Source organism: Myripristis murdjan, chromosome 24, assembly GCF_902150065.1.
Source record: "Myripristis murdjan chromosome 24, fMyrMur1.1, whole genome shotgun sequence".
In the NCBI taxonomy this organism is placed as follows: domain Eukaryota; kingdom Metazoa; phylum Chordata; class Actinopteri; order Holocentriformes; family Holocentridae; genus Myripristis; species Myripristis murdjan.
Window position 1 is genome coordinate 31,638,781 of NC_044003.1, and position 11,096 is coordinate 31,649,876.

Consider the following 11,096-nt stretch of genomic DNA (forward strand, 5'->3'; position numbering starts at 1 on the left):
CTAACATAGTAATCTACACGAAATACTGAAATGTACTTTGCGAAAGAAGCAAGCTTCCCAATCCTTTTTTGCACATACTGTTGTACAGCACAAGCTTAACTGCCAGTGCTGATTTGGTAATCAGGCCGTGCTTATGGGTAAATGGAAATCTAGCCTTCTCCTTCCCTGGGTTGGCAGCCATGTGCTGGACTCCCTCTGTGCTTTTGCTGGGTGCCTGTATCTGCTTAGAACAGGTGCCGGATCCTGTTCAGCTGCAGCATTCACAGCGCAGGTACAGGTGGGAGGCCCTTGGCTGCTCATACAGTCCCCCAAGTTTTCCAGGGGTCCCCATCTGTGTCCCCGCACATCCTCTGCCACATGGCACCTGTCCCTTGTCGAGTCTGGTCCATTCTTCGTCCGGCAACGTACACGCCTGCCTGCCACCCCACGCTGTGCCTGTTGTTGAGCCACAATGAGATGGAGAATAGCTGCACCCATAATCCCTTGCTGTGAGATGTGTTTTTTTTTTCTTTCTTTCCTCCTTTGGCCAGATTTGGGGCCAAGTACAAATTGTAAACAGGTTATTATGCTGATGTAACACACTCCAACTGGAAATGCACTCCGACAACATTTAGTATTTACTGATGTGAGTGTGTATTTATCCCTCACACAGAGTAGTTTAATTTGGTGCAAAGCTCACTGCTTTTGGTGCAATCTGCAAATGATAAAGTGTTTCCATTTTTAAGTTTGTAGGACATTACAGAAAAAAGATATTTGTAGACTTTCCATCAGCTTCACTTGGGATGGTTGCTCAGTTCTACTGTAAATCAGTATTTGTAATGCAACTGCTCTGTGAGGTTTAGCAGAAATATAATCCAAAATATGAAAGTAAAAAAATATATATTGTACCCACTTTGGCGATTTCCATTATGCAAAAATCCATGAATATCAATAACTGTTTAAGTCAAACACTTAACACATGTAGCTTTAAAGGCGTGACTTCAATTTTCCTGAGTCACGTAGCGCAAATTAGCCACTTCCTCTTCTCAACTTACAGTTAATAAGCACGTCATCTACCGCACAAATAACCAAAGCCAGAGAGTGACAGGACAGGATTGGACACCCACTCACTGTCCACACGGTTAACAGTGGAGCGAGCAGACAGACAGCCTCCTCCATGCCTCCGGAGGACATATTTAAAGTGATCACTGCTCACCTCAGTCCCCACAGACGGATAATACTTTACACAGCTGTGCGAGCTCTGGCCCCGTCCACACACACTGATACTTGTGCTGTTAGCTTGACAGTTGGTGTTGAGCTGGACTGCCGAGTTGTTTGTTTGCCCAGGGATGTGACATGACGGCAGAGGGGGAAACAGGAAACATAACAGACTACCTGACAGCCTCATTCCACAGGCTTGACCTGAGACTGGAACTGGGCCAGCCAGCAATCAGAGAGAAATAACAAGAGGGGACTCTCTTTTGTTTGTTCAGCCTTTCTCCTCTATAATCGCAAATATTGTAAATCTTATCATCCTGCAAATGCATCTGAGATTCTTTTAGTCAAATATAAGAAACTATGAACATTTTGTAATGAAGATGTCTACGCAATTCTTACATGTGCCGCTGTGGCTCAAGTGTGTGGAGGCCGCAACAATTGCAGTCGCAGGCTGTTCCTTGTTGACGCATTATTTTCTCTTCCTTAGCCCTCTCACGCTGATTTATTGTGTCTTATGCTGAAACAGTGGCGACTGCTGCCTCAGGTTTTCAGCAGAGGGTCTGAGTAAAGGTTATGATGAGCATAAGTCAACAGGGAGGAGGGGATTGAGGCTGACAAGTTGAGTGTTTTGCCCTCACTTCCCGAGAACTTTAAAGTCGCGGGATCAACAAACCTCAGCAAGTGCTTGTATAGTGCTCATCTGGTCATGTCACAGAATGGATTTTGTACTGTAATTGAATGTAAGTGTTTAGTAATATACACAGGAAATTTAAACTAGTTAGTACTCAATGGTTAGTCTTTGGATGTAGATATTAAATTAAGTTTATTATGTTACGGAAAACAGGCTAAGATAAAACAAGTGACTCATCAAATGAAATACTGCAGTCAAAAAAGAGCAAAACCCTGGATGTCATATTGATAAGAAATGCATGTATCACAAGAATACAGTATGAAATGAATATGAAAGTGATATCTCTATTCCTCTCTGATAACTGATCTCGATCGCGTTCGCTGGACCCAAAAATGTAGGTGAACAAACAGAAATAGATATGTGGCCAAAGTGACATAAATCTCACTTTGGCCACATTGTGGCCACATTGGCTAAAGGAGCTGTTTTTAAAAAATCCAGTCAAAAATACCAAAGTATATGGGAAAAGAATTCAATCACTGCTTTGTTTGGCGTCATACATCCTAAGAACACCAACCTTTCTGTAATACCTCAGCCCATGCCTGACTTACCTTGTGTGCACTGCTCTGAGTCTTAAGTGTTGATGCCTTGTTGATGATTGAGTCTTTGTCCTTGTCCATGTGACAGTGTCCTACCCTGGGGTGCCGGATTGTTGAGACATTGCAGGGAGTCTCTACCAAGGGAGTCTGCTGTCGGACCCTCACCTGACCCTCAGAACCTCTGGGCCGGTGGTGCACCAAAGACTTCATGCCTGGGGCTCACCACACATCCGGCCCCCACACCCAAAATATGGTCACACTCAAACGGACCCTTCACAGGTTCGGAACCCCTACAGGCACAAAGGGTAATGATCTAACCTCGAAGAGCGGAGCACAACGCTGGTATATGATGAATGTTGTCATTCTGGTCAATTTATTCACACTCACAGCAAGTGTTGTTGGGAAGGTATATTGGAAACACACCATCATGGTTGGATCTCTGTAATGAGGAAGTCGAGTAGGCAGATTTTTCACCGCAAAGGTTAGTTACATGGGCGTTTTTTCTTTTTCTTTCTTTTTTTTTTTTCTTTTTAGATAAGGTCTAAACCTGTTTGTGGCTGTGTATTGTGTGCATTTGTGTGGTTTGTCTGTGTTTGTGGTCAAGGTACCTAAGGCCAGGTTGAGCCTCTCCCGAAAAATGGTGGATAAGTAAAGACGGGTAAGTGAGATGCTAATCAGCAACGCAGTGTTTCCTCCTGCTAGCTGAACAGCGGGTTCCCTTCCCTCTCTCTGGCTCTTTAATGCAGGGCCCAGCCAGGCCCAAACATCCTGACGGAGAGAGGCTTTTCCCTTATCAGTCAGGAAACACCGCTCCTCCGCCACATCCTCTTTACAAGAAGCTCGACTCAACCGTTCCCAAAAAACGCAGGAAGACCAGCCAGACTCCAGGATTTGTCAAAAGCCCCCTGAATTCCTTTTATCGAAAAAGAAAAATTCAAGAGAACAGAGAGGGTGAGAGGGGAGGAGTGGAGAGGGGAAAAAAAAAGAAAGAGAAAAATGAGGAATGTGTAAAACAGTCAACGAGGCCCCGGGATTTATTTATTTATTTATTTCGCACAGATTACCAAAGGTCTGCATCAGCAAGATAGAACATGGGGTGAGGGGGTGGGGTGGCAGGGAGGGGGCAGGGTGTGTGTGGGGGGGGTTCCAGAGTGCCTAAGAATGGCACCCAGAATAAGACTCTGGGAAAACAAAGGATGGTGGAGATGGAGGCGGGAGGCAACGGCTGTGCCTGTTTTACACTAATCCTCCGAACCAGGATGAAATGAAAGCGAGAGGAGACGGATGGAGAGGGATGATATAGTGTGGAAAAGACAAGCAGGGGAGTGGGTGTCAGAGAGGGCCACTAGCAGTAAAAAGGGCAGCAGGAGCCTGAAATAGAATAATACCTAAAGGTGTCACATTTCAATCAAAGTACATGGCCAGAGCAATTTAATTAAATAGCACAGACAGTTAAATCTTCTTTTTTTTCCCCCTTTGGGTAAATTTAAAAACTATGAACCAGAAGCCATTTTTTCTCTTTTTGTCTTTATTAATTAGTCTGATAGTGATTGTATAGATTAGCTTCAGGTGCTACCAGATGTACATGAAATGTGTTTCATCTGCCACAAAACACTGCCTGTTCAGCGTGCAGATTAGGAATCTGCACTGCCATAGTTATACTAATGAAAGAATGAAGAGATAATTCTTATGAGGGCTGTAATCTGTTGTCTGTGTAGGAGCATTATCCAAGTGGCAATGGCATCAATATAAAAGTGGAATTTTATTTTAAATTAATTGCCTCTCACAAACCTAAATCAGCATACAGTTACAGTTATCATTATTATTTTTCATTGTAAAGATTATGATTATATATTATTAAGTACTTGAGAAGTATAAATGCCTTTTTCTTCTTTATACACCAGTTTGTTGGGAAGAATTGCATAAGAAATGTCCAACTAAACCTCATTCAATTACAAACTACTGAGGTAAGACTCCCAGCTAATGAGAGCTAGAACATATAATACAAACATTCAAATGGAAAGAGTCGATAATAGCATTACAGTTAGCATTTATGCGAAACATCAAGGACTTAAATTAGCTTCTAAAGAGCATCTGTACATGCCTTAGTGGCAACAATGAGTAATGACATTTACAACTGGACAACAAGTCCATCCGATTGTTCTTCTGGTTTTGAAATTTCATGACAATTGCAGGTGACATACTATAGTATTCTGTGTGTGCATCCCTGAGGTGTCCGTCTCCCTCTCTTTATACTCCTCTGATCCTGTTTGTTCTTCCCTCGGCTCCAGACAATCGTATTGCTCTATAATTGTTTCAGGTATTCATCACAGTGGGATGACGTTGCCCATAGATGCCAACTGAGGGTCGGTTAATAAAATTTCCCTACTACAAGCAAAGGTAACAAAAGGGACCAAGAAAGCTGCCCCCTCATCAGCACTCAAGAGCAACACCATCCCAACAAGTCTTGACCCATTTCAAACGCTGTATTGTCTTTGACCAGTCACAAGTGTAATGGGTGCTGTAACCGAGGACGACAGCTTACGAGATGCCATAGTTGTTGTAGTAGGCCGCCGTTGCGTCCGCAAGCACGGAGATGAGACTGGTTTCCGTGGTGCTGCTGGGACACACGGTGGCAGAAGCAGAGGCGGCTGGTGCCACCTGGATGTGTCCCGTAACTGTCATGCTGCCCTGCTCGGGGTGGAACCCGGTCCCAGTAGAGTTTAGGTACTGGTCAAACTCGTTGCGATCCACCTCACCCAGGAGCTCAGCCTGACTAAGCTGGTCAAGAGTCTCTAGGTGACCTTGTGTTTCTGGTGGGGGGGACAGCTGACCCAGGTGGCCCTGGTGAACCCCATGGTGAACCTGGGGGAAAGACGAGGTGCTGTAGTAGGACAGTGGCGGTCCAGGGATCAAGCCACCACTGCCACCTGTTTGGGACATATGAGGGATGTGACCTAGGTGTGTGCCCCCACAGTGGAGTTGGGTCTGGGTGTAGTCACTGTGGTAAGGAGGCGGGCTGCCCATGTGTGTCTGATTCTGGCGCCGTTCATCTGGGCAGGAGGCTGAGGAGGAGCAGGAGACAGACGAACCACCAGAAGTTGAGTAATAAGAGGAGGGTACGTGCTCATGGTCCATGGCATCTAATGGGGACATCTCAGGCGGGGTGGGCAGGCCGTAGGGGTAGGTGTCAAAGCTGCTGTTGGAGCTGGCAGGTTCTCTGAAGGTTCTGACGCTAGGCAGAGCCGGACTGGGGCTGGAAAACCCGCTGCTGATGCCGTTAGGGCTGCCCTCATCCTTTTCAAGGGGGTGACAGAGGGTTCGGTGGTCAGGAAGGGCGTTCTGATCAGGAGCCAGCCCACTCAGGAGGAAGCCAGGGTCCACACGCTTGCAGATGCGTTTCAGCTGCTTCTTCCGGCGAGGCCGGTACTTGTAGTTGGGGTAGTCCTGCATGTGCTGCACCCGAAGTCTCTCCGCTTCCTCGACATAGGGCCTCTTCTGAGGGGGAGTCAGGGCCTTCCATGACTTGCCTGTGTAAAGAGGAGACAGTTGAATTTTACATTTTAATTCAAAATCCTGATCGGGCTTTTCAGCTTATACATTTTCTTTTTTTCATGCCTATAGGAATTAATAAACCTTCAGCTGGAAGTAGGCTCCACAGTAATAAAGTGATTGAATATCTGTCTCCCCACTTGAACAATTTCCATGAAATACCTGTGAAATATCCACAATCATTTTTCAAAAGTTGTATCATTTATACTGCTTTACACAAGATTAAGATATTAAATTCATTTAAATTATGAAGTGGGACATTCTTCAAAATTAATGAAAGAAACAAAAAAGTCGTTGAAAAAACAGGGAGGCAACATGAAAATAAATAATTCTTTAAAATTCTTCTATTATTATTATTATTATTATTATTATTATTATTATTATCGTTATTATTATTATTATTATCAGAATCATAATCCTCTTAAAAGCTATTTAACTAAATTCACGTTAAAAATCACACTAAGCTAAACACTCAGTATTAAAACGGACGGCATTAAAACTTCCACCCTTGCTCAATTTAAAGGCCGTTTTTTTTTTTTTTTTGTATTTAGCATACATACAACAGGTCAGTCTAAGAAGATGAGAAATGATAATTGTACTCTACATGTTCTGCATGCATTGCTATAATCTCGATTTGGCATTTAAAAAAAGGGGGGAGAGAGAGAGATTTGCGAGGGTGCCAGTTCTGGAGCTTAACATCTGAGCTCTAATCCAAGTGATTTCGAGGCCCGGCGATACGTTTCCATCCTCCTCCAAAACTTCGTTTGAACAAATTTTAAGTCACAGTCAAAATAAACTATAATTTATGCTTTTAAAATGCCATGTGCGCTTGTTGTGATGCGCTTCATATAACCAGTCCTCAATTGTGAAGAGTGACGTTTTAGCCCAGGTTTAACATGTGCGGTGTAACCTACAGGGTAGATTACAGAGAAAACAAAAAAGTTATTTTGGGGGTCTGTTGTCCTTCACATTGTTGTTGGGTACAAATCTAATTTAATTTCGTAAATTTGGAGTTGGTTTAAAGTTGAAAAAGTTTTGGAAAATACCCGAGGCCTGGAGCCAAACAATGCTGGCAGTGTAAATAATAATGATGATAATAATAATAGTAAGAAGAAAAGAAAGAAAACGAATAATAATAAGAAGAAGAAAATTAAAAATAATAAGAATAATTCTGAGACAATAATAAACAACAACTTAAAAAAACTTTCATCTCACCCAACATTTTGCTGAGCTCGGCATTGTGCAGGTCTGGATTTTGGACAGCCAGGCGTTTGCGCTCATCTTTGGCCCAGACCATGAACGCATTCATGGGCCGCCTGATGCGCGGCTCCGACGCCTTGTCCACGGGAGTCCTGTGCGGGCCATGACCGTCGGGCACGTCCCCGTCTCCTGCAGGACACTCGAAGGACTCCGGCCACGACGAGTACGCGCTGATCAGGGCAGCCATCTGCGCGCTCTCACTCTCTCTTCAAACTGAAGGTGCGCTTCTTGCTCTCCCCTTAGTGACAAGTTGTGATTTTTCTTCTAACTGCGGTAAATTATAAAAAACAAGACTGGAAAAAAAAAACTATACACCCTCAAAATAGATAATAAAAACATCCACCGATCTGACTGAATTGCTACTGCTGTAAGCTACACTCAGATGTCAGTGCAGGTTTTTGAGAGAAACCCCAGATATGCTCAGGCAGCGACTCCTCCTAGTGAGTTATGATTCACTCTTTCCTGGTGGATGGGGGAAGCGCTTTATATTTGAGGAGCAGGTTCCAGAAGCCCCGGGGACTCTCAGCTCCTCCTTGATTGCAACTTGAGCCCCGTGAAAGGGAAGAGGGAGAGGGCAACATTTCAACACTATTAACTACTTAAACTCGTCGCACAACAAAACAACACTTTAAACAATGAAAGATAACCTAATCCCCGTTGAAGTCATAAGCCAATTCAGAATCATCCATGATTTAAAATGATTCACGCCGCAGTTCGGGCTCAGTTTGTTGTCATGGGCATCAATTAATCTGCTTTTCTGGAGGATGGCTAATTAAATACACTGATGGGATGAAAATGTGGCCAACACAATAACAGCGGGATCCATTGTATTACTAAAGAGCAGGAAAAACCCCCCGTGCAGTGACGAAGTCAGCTTTGACATCTTTGCATTTTTGAGCGGCATGTCAGGATAGACCTCACCTGAGGTTTTTCCCCTCTCAAACTTCTCCAACCTGTTCTGCAGTCCTCTGCCGCCGCATCACACACACACACTCACGGACTTAGTGACGTCTTGAGATTTCCAAACACCACAGGCTTCACTTTGTAGCGTGCCCTTTGAACATATTTGTAAGTCATATCTGTAAAGAACAATAATCTCGTTGTTAGTATCACTTGTTATTTTCATTAAATGGGTGAGGCGCAAAAACCTTTGTAGACAGAATAATTTTACATATATACTGAGCACATGAAGTCAAAATTCTTATTTTCTCTGGAGCAGCAGGACATCAATTTCTCAGCAAGAGGACATCAATTTCTTTCTTTCTTTTTCTTTCCTCTTCCTTTTTTTTTTTTTTTTCTTTTTTTCTTTTGACAATTTGAATGCATGCAGATCGATTTTTGGAAGCTGATAATCAGTGAGCGCACACCACTCTGCCACAAATCAGTTTCCTTCAGTGGCCAGAGGCGGCTGCATATCAAATCCAGGAGTTCCTGTTGACAGGATACTCTTGGGCTGCGGCCATGGAGTGGCTCACGCTTTCACACACACTCTCACACACATGCTTCCAACCTTCCACTGGCCTACCACAATGCCATCACAACCACGGCCACTGATTGTAGGTCAGATAATGTCTGTCTTTATTAATAGTGATGAAGTACAAAGTAATGAGATTACCCAAAGCTGTGATACTCTTAGCTACAATATTTTCCACTTCCTTATCTTTTGACCCAGTGGGTACAGTATGGGACATGTGTGCACTTCCTCCATTGTTAGTCCATGGGCAACATGGATCTGAAGGTGTATGACACATCTGTTATACATATTTAAGTAGTGTTTCCCCTGCTCATCAAAGTGAAGTGTCAGCTCTAGCTTTGTGTGAAACCTACCCCCTACAGGAACAGGATACGGCACCTGAAGCCACAGATTGTGCAAAAAGCAGGCACGTCAGTGATATATAGGCCTGGACTTCCTCTTGCCGTTCTGACATGGGGCAAATGCCCATGTTCTGTAAGAGGTGTGTCAGTGACAGCGTGTGTGCATGTGTGTGTGAGCTGCAAAACAAGTGTGAGCTTGTGAATTAATAAATGAGCTTGCATGTGGGCTGGGAAAAGTCAAGAGACAGCAGACCAGCCGTGCCATGTGCGAAACAGAGTCTGTGTCGCAGTAACAAAGTTTCTCCTCATATTTGCATTTTGGACACAGTATGTCTCAAAGTTTGGGCTTTCTAGAATGACTAATAGCCTACTTGTTAACCACTGTGTGGGTGGAGGTGCATCAGCCTGCTGTTATCCACTCAATTCTGTATAAAACATGTGGTTACTGAAGGATTATGGAGGGGATTTTGCTTTCTGTGCTTTATGAAAGGAAATTAAGTTATATTTCTCATTGATAGCACTAGCTCTAAGCACACAAATCTTCAAATCAGTTTATTAAGTTATTCATGTATGGTGCATTATACCTGGCACAGGAATTCATTGCCACCATTTTTTTTTCTTAAGTTGGAACCACTTTACAATAAGACACTATAAATTATTAATAAACAATTGTGACAAGTTTTCATGCATCAGTGCAGACACCAAGGATGGCTGGCAGATAAAGCTACAAGCTCAAGTAAGCTAAGCAGCTAGCAAGATCTGAGATTTAAGAAGAATAGATGCAGTGCAGCAATAACTTGATCTGGCCAAACAGTAAGCCAACATCAAAGTATGGAAACTGTAGTTATTTACAACCAAATTAATAACCTAATTATAAACCATTCATAAACCTGTATAAGGGTAGACTTATTGTAAAAAGGTATATTTAAGTTTTGTTAATAATGACTTTATACAAGCTAATTCACTATTTGTATGTTTGTTTGTTTGTTTTTTTTTTTCATTTAAGCAATAGACAATATGCTTACTCAAATCCATGTGTGAGCAGAATAATTTGAAGACTAGACTTAAAAAATCACATTGGGCAACAATGTCATGGAGACAAATGTCGCATGCAAATAATGGTGGTGTATAGTTCATGAACTCATACAGGACATGAGTGATAAAATGTTTCCACCGGTGAAATTTTCTTCAGGTTAAAATCCTTCAGTAATTTGACCTGAGAGTAATCATACAATTTGGAAATGTCCCCTATTTATACAATGCATATTTGCACATTTCTTGCTAGAAACCCAATTTCTCCACAGGAGTTATTCAAGTTTCATCTGCCCATTCAAGAAAATTGAATTTTCATGTTCAGTTGATGACATGAAAAAAAGAAAAAATATTTTATCATAAACACTTTGCATTTATTTTTCCATCATGCAGTAGCTGCTGCAACTATAATTTATCTAGCTTTATTATATAGCTATATTGTCTAGCTCATCCAGTGCCTCACATTTTCCACCTGTTTTCTAGCTGTTGACAGAAGTATGAGCCTCACATGCTGGTTTCACCTGAGCCACAGACTGTTTCCAGGTAGTGACTGCATGTAGGGAGGGGGAAAGGTTTTGTGCTGCTAAGGTGTTGTGGAGTTAAAGAACAGTCAAGTGCTACTTCTATCACAGGACAACTGATGAACATGAAACATCCATTCATCCAATGTTAATTATTATTTTTTGGTAAATTCAGTCAACTTTCAGGAGTGTTTTGTTTTGACGAGAAAGACTGGACAGCTGCAGTTTTCTTTCCTTCTCTGACTCATAACACCACTCCAACACTAGCTTGTAAGAGTTTAGACTGTCATTTGAAAGAAACAGTTTCACAAAACCATGAATCAAATTCGTTTGGACAGAGTCCCAACTGTTGTTACAGTCACTTAGATAAGATTGTTATTGTGTGAGAAATATTGTGCATTATACTGTCAGTTACACACCGCTGATCAGCTCACACACAGGGAAAGTTGCTCACTGCTCAAGCACAAGCAAGCCTGATTATAGAAGTACCTG

At 42.6% G+C, this 11,096-nt stretch overlaps 2 protein-coding genes across 2 annotated transcripts in view; both read right to left on the minus strand.

Moving 5' to 3' along the window:
- Window positions 1–2,634, minus strand: part of rp1l1b (rp1 like 1b) — a 34,119-nt gene extending 31,485 nt beyond the window's left edge. The window contains exon 1 of the mRNA XM_030046827.1: window positions 2,437–2,634. Coding sequence (XP_029902687.1) covers window positions 2,437–2,634 — 198 coding nt within the window. The remainder of the gene's footprint in view (window positions 1–2,436) is intronic.
- An 897-nt stretch (window positions 2,635–3,531) lies between these two features.
- sox7 (SRY-box transcription factor 7) lies at window positions 3,532–7,423 on the minus strand. Its single transcript, XM_030046542.1, has 2 exons — window positions 7,192–7,423; window positions 3,532–5,954 (listed from the first exon to the last, which is right to left on the minus strand). The coding sequence occupies exons 1-2, from the start codon at window positions 7,421–7,423 to the stop codon at window positions 4,966–4,968; spliced, it is 1,221 nt and encodes a 406-aa protein (XP_029902402.1). The 3' UTR covers window positions 3,532–4,965.
- Between the last annotated feature and the right edge of the window lie 3,673 nt (window positions 7,424–11,096).

Bases quoted from the DNA above. Each gene is read 5' to 3' on its own strand.
- sox7 (XM_030046542.1), bottom strand. From the start codon at position 7,423: ATGGCTGCCCTGATCAGCGCGTACTCGTCGTGGCCGGAGTCCTTCGAG. The intron at 5,955-7,191 runs GTGAGATGAAAG...CTCTTTACACAG, and splicing joins CGAGCTCAGCAAAATGTTGG to GCAAGTCATGGAAGGCCCTG.